Below are 24,113 nucleotides of genomic sequence, written 5' to 3'. Positions count from 1 at the left end.
AACATAAAAATTTTTTTTAGATGTACTTTCAAGTTGCTTAAGTTATTAAAACCATAATCTATTTTATTGGGAGTTTATGTGGCAGACCAGCACTAAGTACACAGATTGTTTCCACATCTGTGTCCAAATAAAAATCTTGGAAGTGTGTGATATATTTGTATGAAGTCAGTATAGAAAAACAATCCTTGTCTACCAGCCTGAGAAATCTAATTGAAATATTTTAATTTAATTTTTGATTATTCTTTGCAAAATAACCCAAGTTCAGTCAGACTTAACAGAGATGGTCAGTAAATAAATAAAAAAGTACATTTACCTCTGGACTTTGGACTACTTTAACACATAGATAGATGCTCAATAGGAATTGATCTAAAACATTTAATCGGAGCTCTAAATGCAAGTCCAGTTAAGTCCCAGGTGTTTTGCAGCACTTAACAGCTATTTCTTCCAGGAGTGCTCTGTATCTGGTTTCATCCATCTTCACATCCAACCAGCTTCCCTTCCCCCACAGAAGCAATACAACACAGCATGATGCTGCCATCACCACATGAAATATTGGGAATCACGCCCACACAGACCACAGTATATGTTGTTGTTTTTTTTCTTAGATTTCTTTGGCACTAGTAGACTTTATCACTCAGTAATCTGAAAGAAGGGGGAATTCGTGCGGCAACTGATCCAAGTCTGGGAACTGAACCAGGAAAGCTCTACTGACGACTACAGTGAGTTCCCCGAGTGTAGCGTCGACAGAAATTCTCAACACTTTTCAAATGTTTATTTTATTATTTAAAGTGTCAAATACCCCCGGTCCTTTGTTCTTCCCGCACCGCTTTGTGTTCATCTGCACCCATTAAAACAAATTTGTGACGTGTGAGAAAATGTAGAAAAGCTCAATCCTTATTTTTTTTTTTTCTTTTTTTGCAACATACCGTATTTCCAATATCGCGGCAGCGCTCAACGGTGGACCCGGCAAAACGAGCGACGCCTTGAGGTCTGTTCGTATGGCAGGATTTCAAGGGCTGCTGACGTTGACCCCTTATTGTTAGATGCTCCCTTTGTGGTCGAACTCGCCACTGTACTGAGCGAAGGGAAAGAAAGGCCTTCTCTAACAGTCGGTCATGCCCCAGTGCTCCTGGCAACAACAGGTCCCAAGGACGCAGACCTGCCTGCCCTATATTGGCTCGGCTCTCCATTAGCGTTGGCGACACCAGCCCCCTGTCAGCTGTCCCATTCGGGGCCGGGCCGGCCCTTTATTAAAGCTTTGATGGCCGCTGAACAAAGGGGCGTCCTATGTTTAGATGATAGAATGTAAGCAACTGGTTTTCTGCTTGGGCAACGCAAGACAAAGAGCCTCCTTCTGAATACAGCGGAGTACGCAAGCGAGAATGAGTGAGAAAACTGGAGAGGGAGGAAGGAGTAGAAAAAAAAAAAAGAAAAAAAAAAGGAGGAATTTGCCCTAAACTTGGGAAGAAATAACAGATTTCTGCGTGAGGGTTTCTTTGATGGCATGGAAAAACTTTGCAGCTGGCCAAGACGCTTTGAGAGTAACGGTTAAAGTCCCAGAACCCAAAGAGTAAACATTATTATGGTGTGTTAAGCTGGAAAATCAAAACTGAAGTGTAAAATGTCTGAAGTACAAATTTACTATGCAATCAGCTACATATAAACCAAACAAAAAGTAAACATTTTGTACTGTTTTATATTGACTAATGGCTTATATTTATAAACTACAATGGCCTTTTGTAAATGAATTACAAAGCGTCTTTAGCTAGATGTGTAGCAATTCCAAGTTAATATTGTATATTAAAATGTTGCTCCTTTTTGCGGCCACACTTTTTTTTTTTTACATTAAAGATAATAAAAGTGATAAAAAATGAATGTCATATCTCTGGAATACAATGAGGAAAACAGTCCGATAACTGCTGTATTTGTCCTTTTTCTTTCTTTTCACCCCAAAACTATGTTAAAGCCACAAAAAAAGAAACAATAAGAGCCTGATATTATATATCCTCAGTTATTTACAAAAACTGTTATTTAAAAAAAAAAAAAAAAAAACTGCATTTGCTAGGTAAACTCTCTTTCTCTGTTCATACGAACTGAATGGAGAAAAGCATTTCTTTCGTTTTTTATTTATTTTTTCTATCCACTCCCAATAATTCATGTGGTTGCATTAAACACGCAAGGGGCCCCAACTGTCAGCTCGTATGTTTGTTTTGCTCACATACCTGGTCATGGCTGGCTTGTAGGGTGCTCCCGGTGCCGTGGAAAGTCATTTGCACTGGGGACAGGGTCAGATAGGTCACGAAATCCTTCCCACTCTGCGCGTCGCTGTACTGCACCTGAAAAAAAAGTAACAAACGAATTCAGCAGCGAGTAGAGAAATAAAAACACGATAATTCCCTCAGAAAGGAGGAGAGGGAATTACTGTGTTGGTATCGTAGACCAACACAGTATAGAACATGAATGGGAAAATGGAAATGCTTTTAAAGATGGTTTGCAAATATTGGCGAAAATCTTCACCAAATTGTGTTTCTATTACAAAGCCTGTGATTTATATTACTAAGTCAATTAACTGAATGTCAAATTATAAAGAGCTAAATAATTTTCATTTTGATTCTACATTTTTTTAAGGGTAATTTCGTTTCCACATTTGAGAAATCATAATCCATTGTATCCATTGTGTTTTTTTAATGTATTTATTTCCATTTTATTTTTATTTTTTATTTTAGCTGGGGTTTATTTTGAATTTTTAAAACATCTTTCAATTGTAGAGTTAAGTATTCTTTGCAAAATTAAATTGTATTGGTCTCTGAGAGGGTGAACTCGCATTATTATGCCATTAGCAGTACATTACTTGAAAAATGGTCTCAAAATAACAATATCATTGTTTATTGCAATAACCACTGGGACCAATTCATGGTCCAACAAAACCTGCTACCATGACAGGCCTATGTATTACTCTAATGCTACTACATCAAATATCAAATGCACCACAAACACTTTTTCTGATTTTAGCTGTCGGCTTTCTTTCGCTTCACAACAGAGCACAACTTCATGATGGGATGGCTAAAGAAAAATGTTTCGAATTGAATAAGCACTGAGATTTGTCATTGTAAAAGGCTCTGCAATTCTCAACAGTTTTACGCTCAATTACCCAGCAACACACAGGAACGGCAACAGATGAAGAACAAGTGAAAGTGCATCTGTGTGTGATTGAGAGGGGGCATCCGAGGTAGAGATCGCGTCGTGAGCGACCCCTCTGAATCGAGAGGTCAACTCCGCAAGCATTCCTAAATGCTGTGCAATCAGGACTGTTATGACATGCTGCTCCTCTGGGACAGGCTGCTCCTGAGATGGAAGAGCTTTTAGTTAACAGTGGCTGCTTAGCCTGCCCTACTTCTCACTGGCTCCGTCCCAGGGCTCGCCTGTGGACTTGCATGAGTTTATATGTGTTTGCCTGGCCTACTTCTGCCCAGGACAGCTGCAGGCATCTTAATAAATAGAACACATAACTATGAGAATTGAAAGAACTAATACCAAGAGACGGACGCGCTGAAGGACAGAGGGGTTTTCTGTTAAAAGTTTGTGTTACGTTTGTGTTAATGTACAGACTTGGACTGATTTTGTTAAAAGTTAAATGACAGAGAAACACAAAGTAGTCAATTAATTAGTGGAAGGAAAAGGTTTTCAAAAGGATGGTGCGCAACATCATCAACAACTCTGGGGGTTATTCGCTACCAGATTTGACATCCAGCGACTCGAAATGTTTTGCACGGTCTTCTTTGCCAAACAGCGGAGATTGGATGCAGAGCATATGTAATTATCAAACAAAAGCTCTTAATTAAATTTAGGCCTGAACTTTGACTGGGCCATTTTAACACATGCATATGCACTAATCTATGCCATTCCTGTATTGGTTTAGTCCCTCGTCTTCTAGCGGATTTTCTTCCAGGATTGCCCTGGAAAAACTGTATAAGATCACAAGAATAAAGTCATAATATTAAGAGGATAAATAATACATTTTATGAGGACTCCAAAAAAGGAGGAATTTTGAGAAAGTTATACTTTCACATCAGCATCAAATTCTTACCAGTAGCAGGACTTTAAAAAGATTATTTGAAAAAGATCTACATGAAATAAGCTGGCTATGTCGGATCCTGATAACTAAGTTTGTTTATAACTAAAATTACTGTTTTTTTGTAATCTTAACATGTTTATTCAGGTAAAATTGTGACCATACTCTCAAAGTTAAAAAAGAAAAAAAAAATTCATAGTCTCACCAATATATTCATTATTTCTACTTATTATGTGGTCATTTGTGTTGATCTGTTACTTAAAGATCCCAATAAAACACAATGAAAGTTTGTGGTCATAATGTGATGAAATGTGAAAAAGAGGGGTTGCTCTCGCAAGGCTCTGTACTCTGGACTTTCTACGGTGCACAGGAAACTTCGACCTCACTGGGAAAATATGATTTTGCACAAAACGATGACGCAAAATCATATTTCACATACTTTAAAAGGATCCAATGAAACAACAAGCTTGTGGAAAAACGGATATCGGCTTTTGAATTCAAGCGTAATGAACGTCCTGGCTCCCAATCTGCATATTTATGTTGGCAGAAGCGTTTTTCAAGTCTTTTAATCACAGAAAGTCATAAAACAAGCCTCTGCATGCAGACGTGTGCTTATTTTTCTTTGAGTGCCCTAAATCTCCTCACCGCATCAAAGTTTTATCTTATCAAGGTCATTATTTGATGGCTGTACAGGCTGAGCTCGTGTGCACGCACAAGTGCGCACACACAGCGGCTGTATATGATCTGTGACTGAAAGCTTCCAGAGTGGGGTGTGTGCGTCCGCGCGTCTTTTCTCTCCGGATGAGTTACGATCAGGCAGCCAGACACATGGAAGTCTGGCTGCCTGATCGTAATTCACACTCAAGCACGGAGCGATATGAACATGTTTCCATGAAAACACGAACAACCGTGCGATGCTACATGCGGTGCATACACAGAGCACATGCTGGCATGCATGCGTGTGCGTGCGTGCACACCTGCCGGTGAGCCGGGCTCCCAGTGATAAACTGTGGAACGCTATCTGCTATGAGTATGACTGATGAATGTAGTAAAGTCAGCCATGGAAAAGAAAAAAAAAAAAAGAAATGCCTTCCCAGACGGGTAATCTCCAATAGATTCTCCAGACTTTAACATAAAACGAGAAAAGGGGCAAAGATGTATGAGGGAGAAAAAGAAAAAGATGACAATACCAAAATTTGGTAAAAGATTTATGCTGGAAAGTTTGGAGATGCTGTACATGAATGAGTTAGGTGAGAAAGCATGGAGTGTTTGTTTATATGTGACTGCCTCAAATTCTTCTTTGGATAGTAGGCTGAGATACGTGACGTAATCATGATGGACAGTGGGCACTTTGCTCCAATCATCTGCTGCAAACTGTCAAAACTTCAGCTGAAATAAGTTGACCTTCTCTAAAGCATTATTTCTTTTAAGTTAAATGGTGTTCATTCACAAAAAAAAAATTCCCTGTTATAGAACAATATAAAACAAAATTAGATTTCTTGGTAATAAAACTGAAATATCATATTAATTATTATTCTCCATTTGTGTCCTTTCTAGGAGATTCCTCTTTGTTTTGCTCTTAGGAATAATATCTGTTAAAATGTTCCGGTAAAGTTTCATAAAGGTTCACCGTTGCTAAGAATGGTGGTGGAAGAATAATGTTGCGGAGATGTTTTAATATCAACAGTACTCGTCAATTTAAGAAAAATGTAGAATTTAAATTCACCTCTTTCCCTTCAATGAAGATTGAAACTCATCTCCAGCACACTGGTCAATCTACACAGGCTTGGGAACAAATGAAGCAGGGTAGCTTTATGCTTGTAGAACAGATAAAATGTTGTTTATCAATCATTCCCAGCCACACATCAATTAGTAAATATTGACTAATATATTTTTTTACCTTTTAATGATTTTCTATATCTTCTGAATTCCACTGCAAAGAATATTGAATACTAGAGTTTAGATGTAAATAAATCTTGTTTTGTAAATTTTATTGATTTTTTTCTGATTTCCTCCACTTCATTCTCTTTCCTCTTGATTTCTGATCAAAAACAGAACGCTAAACATGATGAGGTCAAGAAATGACTGAAAACTGGCAGGTCACCAAAAATCACCCGTGGGTTCTACGATCCTGGTGGCTTTTTTATTTTTTGACAAAACAGTCAATATATCTGACCACTTTGAGGATTTACCACCGACTCTTAAACGAAGGCAGGAAACAAAGTTGACTGACCCGTCAGCGTCTACACAGGATCATTTCATTTGTAATGATTTGGCGGAAACCGAACTAACGAGCGTCTTAAAAACAAGCAGCCCCTTTCTCAAATGCTAGCCGGCCTGTTTTGAGTGCATCTGTGAGCGGATGCATTCTAAACAGGCCCGACTAATCATCCCTGGTCCCATCACAAAAACACAACCTCTAATCCACTTCCTTTGGAGACAAAGAAGCAGGAGAGTTATGCAAGGCCTGCAATTGATCGGTGGCACTAATGTGGAGCGACCTCTGACATCTGGCTTCTAAAGCTGGACGGCTCATCTTCCAATGGCCCTCTTCATTCAAGCAAATGTAAACATGCACAAACCAAAAAAAAAAAAAACCCACAGTCACTGTTTATGAAGCTTGGCAAAATCTATGTTACATAAACAATTATGTAGGTCAACACCCTTAGTTTAAAATCAGAAATGAAATGTTGGGGAGCAGCGAGAGAAGCCCACACAGATCCTGAAGATGAAGTTTCACAACGCTGTAAGAGTATCTTCTAGAACAAACACTGAACCGGAGGGCTGTTGCATTATTTGCTTGCTTAAATACGAGGATTTCACAACAACGTGCAGCTAGTAGGAAATAACATTGACTTCATAGTTGTCAAGCCTCTGCTGAGAGAATCCGGCAAAGATCAATTAGGCTCCAAAATAAGCCACTTCATTGGAGTCAAGAGGTTTCGAGTGGACTGTTGATATTCTCTGGACTTCCAGGAATAGCAGGATGTGGAGGCCAAACAAAGGTGCTCCTCCTGAAACGCACTCACCACCAAAAGTCTTTATGAAAACGAGATCCTCAGTTCGAAATAAACTCAGCTGCGTTCCCATGACGTCTCGTTTCAAAGGAGATTTGTTTCGGTTTTAATTGCGAGTGCGAGCTGCGCAGGTTTAGCAAATTACTTTTTGGGAAACAGTTTTCAACAGGAACGTCGATGGGTATGCTCTGTCCCGTAAAATATCCCCCTGTAAATAAAGTATGTTAGCAGAGTAACATTTAATGATATTTAAGTTAGTATTTGCTGCGTGATTTCAAGACAAACTGTACATTTTCTGTACTATCTTCCTGACGTAGGGCAGTAATAGTGTTTTGGGGTAGATCCTGCTGGCAAAACTCAAACATCCATGAAGATTCAGTCAAAGACAACAGCACAAATTTGTGTTTTTATGTCCCCCCCCCCTCTCACAGAACAGTCATGGGAACGCTTCGAAACTTGTCTTGTGACAAGAGCTCATTGAGTACAGAACGACTTAAAACTGGAGGAAAAATGCAGGCCTAGAGTTTTTCTGAGAAACTTGCGTGAGGACATAATGAAAAGTATTGTTTCAGATTCCAAACAAAGTGCCAGGGTGAACACACCCTCCGTCTCTACGTGCCGAGCCTGCGGTGGCACACAACCGCCACTGCTGCCAAATGTCGGGGATTCAATGAAATATGATCAATACTATCAAAATACACGAGAACAAAGGCGAGGAAAAGCGATTATGCTGCATATTCAAATTAGCAAAAAAATGCAGCGCTGGCACTTGAGGGTATTTGATTTAAAGGTTCGCAAATGGGCTTGATTGCGGCGCAAAAACATCACTGCCGAGTTTTGCTAAACGCACGCAGACGCAGGCATGCGCGTCGACACGCACACGGAGGGCCACCATGTGAGCAGAGACTGTGCGCCGAGCCAGCAGAGCATTAGCAGTCTGATTTATACCACAGACAAAACTTGTTTTCGAAGATTGCTCTTCACACAAATATGCCGCAGACTGCAGCTGGAAGCCATCACCGGGGGCCGCAGAAATAAAGCGTGGTGGGATTAGCCACCCCAAAATGTATTTTCTAAAGCAAATCCCAGAGTAAACAGAGAGCGGAGGAATGAAATGATGACAGGGAGATTGGAAACAAACTGTTGGTCTTTGAGCGCTTGCAGCAGATCATGCATTTGATCTCGATAAGAGAGAGAGAGAGAGTGAGCAGAGGAGATCAGGGAGGGAGGAAAAAAAAGGTGGAAAAAAAAAAAAGGGTGTGTTTTGTGTAAGCTCAGAAACTGCCAGGCAGTGTACTAGGTATAGTCGGCGCCGCTTGATGTGGTTTTTCTACACGGCCAAAGGAGGAAGCGGAGAGAGGGAAGAACAAACAGTGTGAAAGTGTGAGAAATCCTGGGAACTGGAGTGAATGGATATCAACACCCGCCACCCGGCAAGGATAGTGTTTTCATTAACATGGGATTTCCAACATCACGTTCTGATTTCAGTGCAGCAAAGAGTACATCCCCGCTTTGCCTCTAAATCCGTCTCCAACGTTAAGCTCACCACGACCCCGCTAAAAGAATCTCGGCTGATTAGCATCTCGGATTTGTTGTTTTGGACGGAGAGAGGCTATAAAACAGAGGATTTATCTCTTTAAACATGACTTGGAATGTCGAATAAAGCAGGTTGATCTATTCCCTCAAACTCTCGAGAAACACTGAGGGGTTTCGTTTCCACCCTCAGTCTTCAAAGATTCTGTGCCACTGAATTTTTAATATTACCTCAGTTTTTAGAGTAAAAGATCTAATGCCCAATGTCGATAATAAAACCCGACAGGCTGGTCAAAATGAAACAATAAACAAAGCGGTTCTTGTCATATTTTCCACGGCAGTGCAGGAACAGCATCAGGAGTGGCGTAACCTCAGAATGGGGCTACAAAGGTGTCACATCTGCTGTTGCTGCCAGTTACCAGGGAATATGGCTTATGGAAAAGGGCGCATGCTGTTCACTCATTTAGTTATAAATGCAACAGAGCCAGTTTATTTTACAACGTATAGAAAAAACATGCAACTAGATTTAATTCACATCATCTGTTGAAACCAAATTTTTACTCTATAAAAAGAAAGAAAGAGGAACTTTTCTTTCTTATTTCCTGACCTTAAATCATATTCGACTTTTTTTTTTTTTTTTTTCCTTTTTCAACACAGTTAGAGCAACTAAAATAATTTTTCTTGGTAAACGCCAGAATAATGAGCTATAATTTTTATTTTATATTCTCCTGCTAAGTTTAGTATGCTTTAGATTATTTGGGAAAGCACAGGTGATGACATCGTGGCTACGTCAGCTTCTGACTCACAACGTCGGAGTTAAAACGAGGCACACCCGCCACCCGGCAAGGACAGCGTTTTCATTGGGTGGGTATTTTAACGCAACACCTCAAACACACTGTGTCCTTCTGTGGCGTTTATAGGTAAAATCCAAAGAAACCAGGGCAAGAAAGCAGGAAGGGAATTGTGGACCTTCTTGAGAATTGTGGCTCACTCCTAACATAATTTCCACAAACATGACGATGCCATTAAAAACTCTATGGCTGTGTCCAACCGAGACACAAAAGAATGTGTTTTTAGAGTGAAATGTGCATTATTCACCCCAAAAATGTGAAGCTGTGTGTATTTGTCTCCAGAGAAATGAGTGCTGAAGTAACACAGCCTGGAAGGCCACTCAGAGAGGAAGAGGGTTTTACTATAAAAGCAGCAGCAAGGGCAGGGTCAATGCAGCAGCTATCAGGAGATTTTGGAGCACTCCGTGCTTCAATCTGCTGAAAAGCTTTATGGAGATGAAGATTTCATTTCTCAGCACGACCTGGCACCTGCTCACAGTGCCAAAACCACTGGTACATGGTTTACTGGTTTATTGAGCACAGGCCTGCCAGCTCTCCTGACCTGAACCGCATAGAGAATCTGTGGGATATTGTGAAGAGAAAGTTGAGAGACGCAAGACCCAACAGTCAGGATGAGCTTAAAGCCGCTATCGAAGCATCCTGGGCCTCCATAACACCTCAGCAGTCCCTCAGGCTGATTGCCTCCATGCCACGCCGCATTGAAGGCTGAAAAAGGATTCCTGACCAAGTATTGAATGCATAACTGAACATAATTATTTGAAGGTTAACTTTTTTTGGTATTAAAACACTTTTCTTTTATTGGTCGGATGAAATATGCTAATTTTTTGAGATAGGAATTTTGGGTTTTCATGAGCTGTATGCCAAAATCATCAGTATTAAAACAATAAAAGACCTGAAATATTTCAGTTGGTGTGCAATGAATCTAAAATATATGACAGTTTAGTTTTTATCATTACGTTATGGAAAATAATGAACTTTATCACAATATGCTAATTTTTTTGAGAAGGACTTGTAGTCAATTTTGTGGAGACGTCATCTCTGACCCAAATTTAAAAATCTGGTTTAGTTACACCAGTTCTGTCAGGACAAATGGGCCACTCAGCAAGGAAGAAGCCATCACTTCACAAGCAACTTTAAAAAAGATAAATCACAGTGTTTGTTTGGGGTGATTATCGGCAGAGTAAAAATGTAGGAAACTTGAAGGGCTGTAAACACCATCCAAGTTTGAGTCTACCATGTCAACTGGGAAGAAAATGGGTGGCAGCGTAATTCTTTTCACAAAAATAAGATGTCACTGTGACGAGGAACGACAAGCAGAAAAACTGAACAAACATTTCAAGAATGCAGTGTCAATGGGAAAACAAATGGAATACAGATAATTTATGATTGACGACAGGTAAATCTACAGCAACAAAATGGCCATAAAGCAAAACCTAAAAAAAGACGAGGAACTACAGAAAACAAGGAGATTTTTGTCCTAAGTGTCTTTGACTTTCAGCATTTTTTTTTTCTTTTCCCTTTTTGTCTCTGTCCTACTTTCACGCTCTCACATGTCCACTGTGGCAACAACACAGCAACCAAATTATTAGGACAAACAAAAACTCTGGAACAGGTGCCAATATCTACGCTCCGAGCTACCGCCAGAAAAACACTGTTGCTTAGCCGCTCCGAGTTTCCCCCCTGCGGCTGTTTTCCAATTAGATAAAAAAAAAGGCTTAGCAGGTAGACTCGAGCTTTTGTCTCCTGAGAACGCCCTCGGTGCTGGCCAGGTTTCCTTAATTTAGTCACTGTAATCTGCACACTTGGATAACATGACAAGATTTCTAATCCAACAATGACGGCATTATCGAGTTTCAAACAAAAAGAAAAATCGATTAGTAGGCCGTGCAAATAGAAAATCACTTGGACACAAAGAATCAAGCGATGGGATTTTGGTTAAATATTAAAAATCAGTGATGACCAGCGACGTATAAAGCTTAGAGGGTTTGCTCAACACAGCTCTGTAAGCAAGCAGAGGTCTTTATTACAAACCCAGAAGATATGAAACATCCTCTCAAAGGAACACACATTGTCAGCATGTCTCAATTACAGCCTGAATTCTTTGCTTAAGAAACACGAGGGGATCAGCGTGTAAACCGATGCTTGTTTGTGTTTTTACTCCCAGAAATGTCTGCAAGCATTTACAGGCAAAAAAAAAAAAAAAAGCACACAACTATGTAATATGTTACAGTAAATATGTTTAGGAAACTACAAGAACGCCAACTTTACAGGCAAGCTTTTGCCCGGCTCATCCGTTTCCACTAAACAGGACCTGCTGTTTGAGTGCGTGCATGCGTGTGTGTGTGTGTGTGTGTGTGATTGGCCAGGCGGCAGAGCTCTCTCAGGTTACATCCACACAGGAAGGCTAAGAGCAATAACAAAGGCCTTTCAAAGGAACCCTCAGCAGGTTAAGATAAAATGTTTTAGCTCCAACTGATAAAAAGCATCTGCGGCTTAAATGAGCAGGGGCTGGTATCAGCGCGCAGGTATGTACAGATTGAAACAGACAACAGATTCTCTCTCCCCCGAGTGGAAAACACACACACACACACACACACACACACACACACACACACACACACACACACACGCACACAGACCTGGAAGAGGGTGTGTGAATGTGTCTGGTTTGGTACCGACAGACCCACCTGTGAAGCTGGTGCTTTCTCTCCAGGTCCGCTAATGAGAACTGATTGTGCTTTCAGTCTATTACATGATGTTCTAAACACACCGACACTTCAACAACAAACAATCATAAAATACTGCAAACTTATTATTTACTGCACATCTGCTAAATCACAGAATTACATTCATCTGGTTAACTATTTTTTTCGTCGAGATTTTTTTTATTTATTTCTTTTAAGGTAAGCACAATCCAAAACTCACTCTCGGATATGGCAAAGAATGCACTTTTGCAACTGTTTGAGATGCACCAATCAATTCGCCAGAAAGGAATTGGCCACCTTGAGCGGTTCTGGCCAGAGATTGACAGGTTAAATGGCTCGTAATCAGGTTTGTTTCATCTCACTTTCACTTTCCCTCTCCCATGTAGAAGTGGCGATCTATAAACACGTCAACCAACAGCTCTGCTGCGCTCGCTAACTTAAAAACAAAGCAGATATGAATCTAGAAGACCTTTTGATGCATAAAAAGGTGATAATGCTGTCATACCTTCATTTTCTAGCACCTCTATCAAAGAACCAGCAGCGTTTTACTTCTCTTTCAAGATTACATGTCTTAAAAAAAAAACAAAACAAAATTATAATCAGTCAAGATCTGAATTGGTAGTCCTGACTTCAAAGAAACACAAATCTGCATCACGGATGAAAAGCCCATTGGTGCATTTCTAAATAACATATTATTTTACTTTAAAAACAGCTGAGCCAACGAAAGCACGGGGTGCTTTTATTCTTGTTTAACTTTGCAAACTATGACTCTCATATTTATGGCGTGCAGGTTTCATTTCTCATGCAGAGTTAGACATTTTGTTTTATTTTAGCGGTCTCCTCTGTGGTCTGCGCTCGGATAAAATGGCTGCTTCGCTCAAACAAGAACCGGAGTCTACCGCAGTTTAACTAGTATCGCAAAGTACTTGTGTCTTTTGTATACTTATATCCTCCCTGAGCACCGCAGCAGCGACACGTACATAAAGTTCAGGGCCAGAAATTCAGAGGAGAAACTTAAAAGACGCCTTGGCGCCACATCTCTGACTCCTACCTGGAAGCCCTGGATGTGAGCCAGGTAGTCCAGCTGCTGTGCCGGCTGCACAGAAACACTGCAGGCCAGGTTCTTCCCCTTTACGGGCAGCGACCCATCCGCTGGAGGTGACTGGCCGTTAAGCAGCAGCTCTCTGGCCATGGTAGCAGTGGGGCTGGGCGAGGAAGACGAGCCGCTGTAATACGGAGAATGTCCTGGGGGCAGAGGGGCAGTGCAGGACCCCGCGTCTTTGGATGCAACGTAATTGACGGACCCTCCGGTGGCGCCGCCGCCGCCGCCGCCGCCGCTGCTGCCGGTGACTGGTGCGCTGCCACTCTGCTTCCTGCTGGCTTCCATTTCCTGGTAGACGTCGGGGCTGAGGTGGAGCAGACCCTTCTGGGCTGGAGGAATGAAATTGAATAAGAACAATTTTAAATATAACAACTGCATGGATTGACAACAGTGGTCAAAAGATCTGTACCAAAAAGGAAGGAACAATACCGTGAAAACGTGTACTGTTCACACAGATAAAATACATTAGACTTTTTTCTTGAAAAATTTGATTTTTCTTTCAAAATTCTTTAGCAACAGCTGTAAAAACCAGGCTATCTGATGGGATATTCCTCATTCGCATCATTAAATTGTTTGTCAATATTTTATTTGACCGCAGAAGAGATTAAAAAACACATGGTGGCTTCAAGGCAGCATAGGACGTCTGAGACAAGACGATACAAAAAAGGAGGAGAAAGACAAAGAAAATGTGTCAACAATAAAAATAAAAATGTCATATTTTAAGAAACTCCACGTATTACTCTGTACATAAAACCCCACTTTTGTGTCTACCGTCCTTATTGAGTTGACTCATTTCACCAACCAAGTGTTTAACAGTGATTTTCCAATTCTTCCCAGAACAAATGCATATCACTGAGATTTTGATCGCTGGCTGTTTGTTTCAGAGCATCACTCATTTATTCTGCCTGCAACCCTGAGTGCGGAAGGAAACTGGACTTCTACTTAGGATCGTCCTGCTGTGGATGACTGAGAATCAACACCAACATTCAGTGTGCAGCGAAACACAAGTCAAAGCGAACGCAACACTTCACTGCTTTGCTTCTGTTTGACTTTATAATGACAATCTAAATATTCCTTGACTTGCTGTTGTGCAGAACTACTCAATAAGATGGCAAACTTGGTTCTTGTAGCTTTTATCGTTGCGAATGTGTTGAAGTCACGTCTAAACAGATTCCTCAGTCGCTCGGTCGTAAACAGACCCACAGCTACTCAGCTAGCGCTGTGAAAAACGTTTGCATCTAGAAAAAAAACGTCTTAGATCTGCTAACAACGTGGGTGGAAGCTAAATATAGATCTTTCAAGTCATAATTTGTGAACAAAAAATGCTCAAAACATATAATGTTTTTATATTCTGTGCTTATTTTGTCCATAGTAAAAAACAAAAACATAAGAACAATAGGCTCAGAATCTAAAAGTAAAAAATCTAGAGGTCAGAAAATTGCCCTATTTTGATTTTAGATTGTGCATAATTTAAAAAAGATTCGACAAAAGGTTGGACGAAAATTGCATTTTACTGCCAAAACCAAAAAGAAAATGTCATAACATAAATGAATAATGACGTCTTAAAAAACTGGATTTAGAAATAAAGTCCATGGACAACTCCATGTTGTCAGAAAAAGTCGGCTGCGTTTTGAGATACAATTATTTGGACTTATCACTAAAAAGTCAATTTGTTGAACTCAGAGTAATCAGAGTAAAAGGGGCACAAATTTTAGATCCTCATTTCTATCACAGTTGACATTCTGGTATTACATCAGCAGGTCTAAGCTCCATTAATGTATCTTTAGACTTTTACATCAGGTTGACTGCTAAAGCCTCTTTCTCTCTCACTCTCAAACACAAACAGAGACAGAAACAGAGCGTCCACCGATATCAACAGGCCGTCAGTGACTTCATCCCTGATGAGAAACAGCAGTATCAGCTGTCCCACTTTCAACACTCCGTCAATCCCAGAGACCCAACAAAACCTTGATGAATTCTTCTTAAGAAACATTCAGAGCCATTCAGATGCAGGAAAATGAAGCCCTTTACTGTCTGCAAAGCTTTCCGTTAAATAGGAGCTCTGCCACAACTCGCCGAACTAAAGGAGTTTTCTTTATCCAGTTTGGAAACTATTTTACGTTGGTTAGTGATAACACTGTCAAGGGATAGTCATGAAAGACCGAAGGAGGACACAACCTAGAGTTTAACGCTTCCACCGAAGCTGTGAGCTCGAAAGACAAACATGTGAGGCATGTCAAAGGCAGAAGACAGCAGGCAAGGATGTGCTTGTGAGGTAGTTACGATAAAAGAGGATGTGAGGATGAGTGGATGCTAAAACCCCGCGAGGAGCCCGTCCAAGGTCAGCAGAGACAGGAAGACCAGCTGTCTTTGAGTCTGCGTGTCTGTCTGAGGGCTTGTTTCTGCGTGTGCGCGCACGTGCGTGCGTGCGTGTGTGTGTGTGTGTGTGTGTATGTATGTGTGAGTGTGTGTGTGGAGTAACAGCTGGGAGAAAGTGCTGGAGCGAGCGCCATGACTGACAAGCCACTTCCTGTTTCAGTTAACATTTACCATCCACCGCACAACGGCGGAGATTTGCACACTTGTAGTAAACTCATGTCTAAGGTTTCTGGGAACGCGCTGACAGCGATTCCCATTCCGAGCACAAAGAGAGGCTGGCTCTCGTTCCGAAAAAAAAAAAAAAAAAAAAAGAGAGAGAAGAAAACGAAATCCAAGGCTTATTACTCATGCTACAACAAACTGCCCCATCGCCAACCGTGACACAACTTCGAGGATGTTTCTCCCTCCTTTCCCAGGTCATGTTCATGGCTGGAATTTAAATTCGAGCGAAAGCTGCACGATGGACGCGGCGGAATAAAATAACAGAAGTCATCCAGCATGACATCAGAATACCGACGGAGGAGTGTGCAATGTGAGGACGACTGCATGTGACTGAGTACTCGAAGCTGATGTCAGATGGTGAGCGTGAGAAGCAAGACAAAGAAACACAGCCAGAGCGAGCGAATAAGCAAGAGTGACGGAGTTTATTTTTGCGTGATGTTGAGACAGCGGTTGTGAAATTTTGTGCACGAAGCAAGAGCAAGTTAGGGAAAGTTGGGTTGGCGGGAGGGGATGGGGGGGTGAACAAGCCAAAGCTGAGAAGAGGAGAGGGGGATAAAAGAGCAAGAGAGAGAGAGAGCTGTGTTGTTCCTGAGGGGGTCCCACCCAGACTCAGTGTCCGGTGGGCCAGGGGAGTGCTGGAAGGAAGCCAGAGCCGAGCATGAGACTGATCGAAAACAGATAAGGCCGGAGCCCGCCGCTATAAATCACCAGTGTGGAGCAAGACCTTTACATAGTTCACGCATGCACACAAACACACATACGGGCGGCAGGAAATGAATTGTGGCAACTCAAGTGAAAAGCCCTGCTGCAGCACCCATGGGAATAAAAGGGAGAAAAATCACTCTTCTTACTTCGTTTTCTTCTGCTTTCTTTTTACGCTCCCTTCCTGTCTTTAAGCCACCCTGTTTGCTGGAGCTGCGTCTTCCGCGGATCACGCGAGGGCAAAGGACAGACACGCACGCACGCACGCACACACACACAAACACACGCTCATGACACATTCACTGTTCCCCCCCCCCCCACTAAATTAGAGGAGAGGAGTTGTGGATGTACTCCATAAATCTTGCGGTGTCTCTCATGGTGAGACACTGTGGTGGTAGCATCATGCTGCGGGGATGCTGTTGTTTCGGCTGGAGTTTCTATCTTATCCTCCATGACAACAAGCCGATACCGAGATGGAACTGGGTATGTTTTGCAGCCCTAGCAGAGCAACAAAAGGTGCTCCTGCAAATGACTGAATCAAGACAAATGTACACCACATGTTTTGGCTTTTTAATAGTAAAGAAAATGGAAAAGCAATAAATTGAAATTATAAGTTGCAATGACAAAATCTGAAAAGTATAGGGTGTTCAAGGCAATGTATATTTGCAGAAGTCCTTTATTTATAACTGCTACATTAAAAAGCACAGACTATCAAAAGTCAGGATTTCTATATATATTAACTGTTATTGCATTTCTTTGCAAATGTTGAAAAAAATATAAGATTAAAGAAAATCAGATTATATCAATGCTAATCCAGGGTAGTAAAATTCCCACTACGTGAGGTTTTATTGAGGGTTCTCTACAATGTCTACGGCGCTACAATGGTTTATTGCCTTTCTGCTGCCAAGTTTGTGTTTTGCTAGTTTCATTGTGATCACTTTTTCAAAGTTAATCAGCCCTAAAATTGTATTATTAGCCCAGTTTGTTCTGCAAGATTTTCTAATGGGCACTATTGTTTATGCCTGGGAAAACCAAATTAATGACGACAGCAAAGATATTTCACCATGTTTCCACTGCAATAATGAACCAGAAATAGACCGGAGGGGGGAAAAAAATTAGTCTAACAACTGAACTGTTGCTGTCAGGGATGATTAAGTCAGAAAATAAGAGTGAAAATGAAAATGATTCGCACAGACTCGACTCCCAGATTCACATTTCCAAGCGTAACTACTTGTAGAGGGCCCAGCAGTTTTAACAAATTGCTGAGCCGGAGCACAAAACAGTGTGCTAACACAGTGCCAAGAAGATAAGAAAGAGAAGCAGTTATGGCTGAAGTTTCTAGACGATTTGAAGCTCGACATTTTACTGCGAGCAAAGATTATCCACAAGTAAAGACACTTTTTTAAGACAGTTTGCAGTGAAAACAGGAAGATCTGCTCAACGACCTGAAGAGAGCTGAGACCATAGTCCTACAGGTTACCATAGTAACACACTACATAGCCATTGATTAAAATCCTGCAGTGTGTAGGACGACTGCATTGTACTGAGGAGAGCATCATGAAATTTTGTGCAGCAACTTTCTTCCTTCGGCGAGAGCACTGAAGACGAGTCGTGGCGCGGTCGCTCAGCACGACGACGACCCGAAACGCACAGCAAGGGGTCCCCTACTACCTCAGTCTTCGGAGGTAAGCTTAATTTTTAGAGGAATGAAAACATGGAACTCACTTCTGTCAGCTGCTATAAACGTAACAAATGCCCCGCTAAAATATTTTAGTACTTAGTGTTATAATAGTGAAAATGTGTTGTTTCCAATATAACTTCAGTATTTTATTACATAAAGTGCTATAATAGTGCATTTAGTTAGGCGTGTTTAACTGTTTATGTAGCATATATATATATATATATATATATATATATATATATATATATATATATATATATATATATATATATATATATCGTTTTTATGATGTGGACCCCAGGAAGAGTAGCCGTTGTTATGGGGGTCCAGATAAACAAACAAACCTGAAACTCTGTTGGCTATCATCAAATACTTATTTCATGCAATAAAATAAATTATTTAAAAATATACAATGTGGATTTATGGATTTTATATTAGATTCTGTCTCTCATATTTGAGATGTACCTATGATGAAAATTACAAACCTCTCCATTCTTTGTAAGTGTGAATACTTGAGAAATTGATGGTGTATCAAATACTTATTTCCCACGGCTGCACAATGTGCACTTTGCTTCTGCCACAGCTACATCACTGTTATCAATAAAGAGTATTTACATTTGTTAAGAAATGCACCTATTAATCCAATTTTTGGCATTTGGGTGTAAAAGCTGCAAAGTCCCCTTCTCAGCCAAGTCTGTTACAACACTTTTTAACCAAAATGTGTTCAGCCAATCAGCACAGAGGACGAAATCAGAAACATCTTCCATTCACCAACTGCAGGCGCACACAGAAAACCGAGACCAGCTGTATTTGTTTGAATGAGTTGTAAATGGTGTTTATGCAAAAACATTATCCAGACATTAGCGTCATGTGAGTGTTGTGCGGATCGGGCGTTTTTAAGAGCTGATTAGCAGATAGTTAAGCCTCATGCACGGTGCGCGAGATAAACCGAGAATGGCAGCGGACCAGCGGCGCATTCAATGCCAACAGCAGAAACGGTCTCCAAATAAGGAAGACATTTCCCCAGGGAGCTCAACTCTGGAGGTATTGGGCAACTCCTGCATCCTGAGTTACCATAGAAACCACAAACACTGAAACACTTCATCCGAGAGCATAATCATCAATCTGTAAACATGAAGATGATGCATCTTTCACAAGATTGGACTAAATTAAGGCATCAGGGTGGTATGGGGAGAGGTTCATGTTCTCATCCAAATTCTGTATTTCAAATCTAAAACAAAAAAATAGAATCAATGTGCAGAATTGTTTTTAAGAGTCTGTAAGATTAAATAAATTCTATTCTCAAAGGTAATATTGGATGTACTATGTCAAAGGACAGCAGAAAGCTTACATTTGAACAACGCGTTTTCAGCCTCTCAGCTTCTTTCTAAGCTCCTGGCATTAACTTTGTTGGTATCATAGTAAAAATGTCAGGACCTTTTATCAGCTGGGGACGTCACAACCTATCAGACTCAGTGCATAGCAGGCTAATTTAGCACACTGGGTGATGTAGGACACTGACTATTTTCGTATAATGTGTTTCACCTTCAACAAATCTGACATTCTCCACTAGACAATGCCCAGCTTGGACTACAACTACAACAAAAACACGAAATGGGAAACCAAGAAATAAAATGATAGGTTTTTAAATGATATTTTCTTAACAACATACAGATGAGGGGGGGAAACAGCCGTTTCTACAAAACAGCATCTCTTTCATTTCCTTTTAAGAGTATTTGAGTCCAACTCCCCTCAAATTATACAATTTTACTCTGGGACTTTACATACCTAAGTAAATTATAACATTATTGAATTATTTTGTGCAAAAAAAATTAAAAATCTAAATACATTTATTTCAATAATGTTTGTCTTATATTGCGTCTGTGGTAATTTATCAACAGCAAGCTAATATTTTAGCTAAATTTAATGTGAAAAAGCTGAAGCTATGAAGATATTAGCTCACTAGATTTGGAAATATTGCACAACGTAAGTTGCTTATTGAAGCAAATCAAAAACATACTGACAACAATGATATCTGCATACCGTTACAGCCTTAATGTTTACTGTTTAATGCTGATGGCCCCCCGTTCTACTAATCAGAGGAAGTGAATCTGGTGCTAAGGTTACAAGCATAACATTAAATCAGGATGTCTATGGGAATGGTTTGTTCTTATTATTTTAAAAAACATACAGGGGCATAGACTTTTAATTTAAGAACAAGATTATTATCACCCCTGGCTGTTGTGTTGCTCTCCCACAAATCTCAGCTCATCCAAAATAAAGTCTTGCTTGTTTACAAAGCTGCTCTGCTTCACTGGGCAGATAAAATGCCCCTTTTTGGAAGAAGAAGAAGAAAAAAAACAATTAATGTTAAGATATTTTTACAATTATTCTAAAATAAGGCAGCTAGAGTATTACCAGGTAGCTCTAAAATAAATTATAAAACGCCTCCATATGTTTTAATCTAGTACTGACATTAACGTTTTACTACTTATCAAACCTTTATTGGCAATGCTGCACCCTAAGGTAGCTATTTTAATATCCTCTGTAATTCCAAATCAATCATTTGCTTTGAATATGCAGGCTTACTGAAACGTGTGGTCCAGAACTGGAGGCAGTCTTCAGTAGCATTGATCAAATGTTACTGTTTTTTTTTTTTTTTTACTCAGTAACCATATGTGCTTATAACTTCAACATGCCTTAATTTTCTTTAGTATATTTTTAACTTCTATCGACCGTCTTATTAAGGTTTTTATCACCATTTATAAACGGATTATAAAAGTTTTAATGTTCTTGCGTCTGGTTTTACTGCCCATGTCATGTAGAGCTTCAGGTATGTTGTTGCTTGAGCGGTGCTTTATGAGAAACAGTTGAGCTGATTCTCAGAGAGTAAGACTCAATACCCCGAAGGATAAAAATGTGCATTTTGGTCCTGATGATGACTAACAGAATTCAGTCAGGATTTTTTGTTTTTTTTTGTTTTATAAAATGTGTAAAACAAAGTAAACACAGCTTTAAGGTTCAAAGTGTGGTTAGAAGGTCGCGTTACTGCAAAAGCTAAATCTAAATACTGGCTAGTACTGATAAATAAGCATTCTATATACACTATATTTTCACCCAATCTGGTGTATATGACTTTGTTTTATGGCTACAGGTATAGACAGTTAATCATCTAGAAAAGCAGACTGCTTGTGCAAACATTTACAAACAAATAGGTCGGCCACTGAATTCTAGACGGGCATCATATGAGGACACCACACGTGCAAAACTGACGCCGGCATAGCAGCAAAGCGATGCCAGACTAGTTTTATATGAGTGAGAAAGCCACACAGTCAAAACACATTTGACAATCTAGTGTACCTAAAATAGAAAAAAAAAATTAAACTGATTCCTTTTTTTTTTTTTAGGATGCACCTTATTTCTTTCTTTTTTTTCTTTTTTTTTAATGTAGCCAAAACACGGGTCAGCATTCTAGACAAAACAGAATATCTTTGAACAGAACATCCCATGTGATATTCAGGTCAACAGATGTCAAATAGTTTTGGCATAAAATGTTCACAAACAGACAGAAAGAGGAATAAAAGATGCCAAAGGTGAGTTCAAGACGCTTAAACCCTAAACCTAAACATTGTAAACCAATGTTCATACATTCTGCCTCAGGTGCATAATACATTAATAACATCCTGTGATTTATCTTTGTCCATAAGAACTCTTATTTTATATGAACATGCTCGTTTTGTGTCTGTTTAGTGGGATGAACAACGTGTGTGTGTGTGTGTGTTTGTGCACCTCTGTGTGCTTGTGTGTTAATCCTGACTGAAAGGCTGCGTTTTTTGCTCGGGAAGGTAGTGGAGGGACTCCCCGGAGGGCCCCCGTGTGTTGGCCCTGTAAGCCCGTGTGAATGAGCCTGAATTCGCAGGCTCCCCACGAGGACGCACGGCCAATTAAGCTGACAGTCAGAGGCCCATTGACCAGTCACAGAGATTAAACGCCGGGCCATCTCGGTGGCTAAAACCACCTGCGAGATCGGAGGGGGTTTTGGAAAGCCTGAGAGGAGGAGGAGAAGGAAATGGCAATAGACACAGGGAGACGTGCCGATACTCACTGTTACTCGTTGCTTCGGTAAAAGGCGCCTTTTGTCCGTTCCAGCCTTTGTTGTCCATCTGTGGAGATGGAGAGAGAAGCAGAGAAGGGGGACCCGGGGGGGAGAGGAGGAGAGGTAAGAGAGATGTCGATTCTTGAACAGACAGCTTCTTCACGCATGTCAGACAAGTTCCTTCCTACTGTTTGGTCCACAAAGAGACAAACGCTCACAAGATGGGGTGCCTATGGAGACTACTGTCTCTCTAAGCCAGCTACTTATTTAGAGGGTGTGTGTGTGTGTGTGTGTGTGTGTGTGCGTGTGTGTGTCACTATTTAGCAACTTGAAAAAGGGTTCCTTCTACTGCAGCGGTAAGCCTATCTGCCTGCACAAACACAAACAGCCACAAGTAGGTGTTTGAAACAGAAACAAATTCTTCCTGATGCGTGCAACAGCTGAAGAGATGTCATGGCTGTAAACAAATCCAACCCACTGCCTCTGAGCAGCCCTCTACAGGTCCCTCAGTGGGAGCGGAGAACAAAAAAAAGCTCTCAGGGGACGGAGGGAATAGATGAGGCAAGATGGAGGGTGATCACAGCAGAGATGAGCTCTTCTACAAAAGCTGCAGGCCTCAAGGGCATCTGAAGACTTAGGGAAAGTAGATCAGCCAACAAATTCCTAGAATGAAGTCTGAGAGACCAGAGGCTATTAAATATATTCTATTTTACTATTATTTATTTAATTTAGAATAGACAAAGAAAACAACATATTTTTGACTTTTTGTAATAAATCGAGTTAAAAAAAAAATCCAATCAGACATAACATCAGGAAAAAAAACAAAAAAAAAAACTGAAACTGAGAAGCAACACAGAGGCTTGATTGGATTTAGACTGGGAGTCTTTTTTTTTGTTGTTGTTCCTGAAGTAATTATTGAACCATTTTGCGAAATTACAAATTACATTTCCTTGTTGAAAGAGACGGCAATCATCAGCGGTGCAAGTCGGCGGATAAGCGGAAAGCGTCAAGAGCAAGAGTCTGTGGTTCATCAACATTGATAAAAGTCGTCCCAATATTCCAGTATGCTTACCTCCTGCTCCGATTCCAGCCCAGTCCCAGATATGCAGTGCAACATGCGTCTGGTTGTACAGCACAAGCATGGAATTGACTGTAAACTACACTACAAACTACAAATTAAGCACTTAATTTTGAGGAAAAAAAGGTCATGGAACAGTCATTTTTCTCCTTTTAAGAAAACAGATAGTACCGTAATTGTCCCTAAAAAAAATCGCCTAACCATAAAATAAATCTATGTGAAATATTTGATTTTGACTTTTGTGAGTTGATCAGAAAGTCTGCAAACTCCAGAGTATATCAAAAAAGTAATTTGTCACTTCCTGTTCCCTCGTGCATAAATACAACTCGACAGAGAGACGCAATTCTCCCTCATCAGGGCAATAAATAAAAAAGTGTTTTTTCTGGGCCCGTGCTTCTTCCCGAGCTCCTAAAAAAATTGGAGCGCATGTATTTTTTTAACATGTTCTCAATGATTTGGGAATAAATGAAATCAATCGGGTCAACGTGACCTGATTGAGTTACTGCAATAAGCTGGGATCCACTGTCTGTTCAGAAACCTCCAAAATTAGTGTTTCATACAACCTGAACCTTGTTGCTGTATCTCCAATCACATGAGAATGGGAACAGCGATTGTAGATACGATTTTCTTTGTCCATCAGATCAACATCAGACAGAATGTTAATTTTCTCTCTTA

General features: G+C 40.4%; 1 protein-coding gene across 1 annotated transcript in view; it reads right to left on the bottom strand.

Annotated features, from left to right (window-relative positions):
• stau2 (staufen double-stranded RNA binding protein 2) overlaps positions 1 to 24,113 on the bottom strand; it is an 85,646-nt gene that overhangs the window by 24,780 nt on the left and 36,753 nt on the right. The window contains exons 11-13 of the mRNA XM_015010265.2: positions 22,370 to 22,427; positions 13,230 to 13,609; positions 2,223 to 2,336 (exon numbers count right to left, since the gene is read on the bottom strand). Coding sequence (XP_014865751.2) covers positions 2,223 to 2,336; positions 13,230 to 13,609; positions 22,370 to 22,427 — 552 coding nt within the window. The remainder of the gene's footprint in view (positions 1 to 2,222; positions 2,337 to 13,229; positions 13,610 to 22,369; positions 22,428 to 24,113) is intronic.

The sequence above is a fragment of the Poecilia mexicana genome, unplaced genomic scaffold (genome assembly GCF_051168715.1).
Source record: "Poecilia mexicana isolate PSO_F unplaced genomic scaffold, ASM5116871v1 scaffold_20, whole genome shotgun sequence".
Lineage (NCBI taxonomy): Eukaryota > Metazoa > Chordata > Actinopteri > Cyprinodontiformes > Poeciliidae > Poecilia > Poecilia mexicana.
Note: the sequence above shows the minus strand (reverse complement) of the source record. Positions and strands in the feature narration are given on the sequence as shown.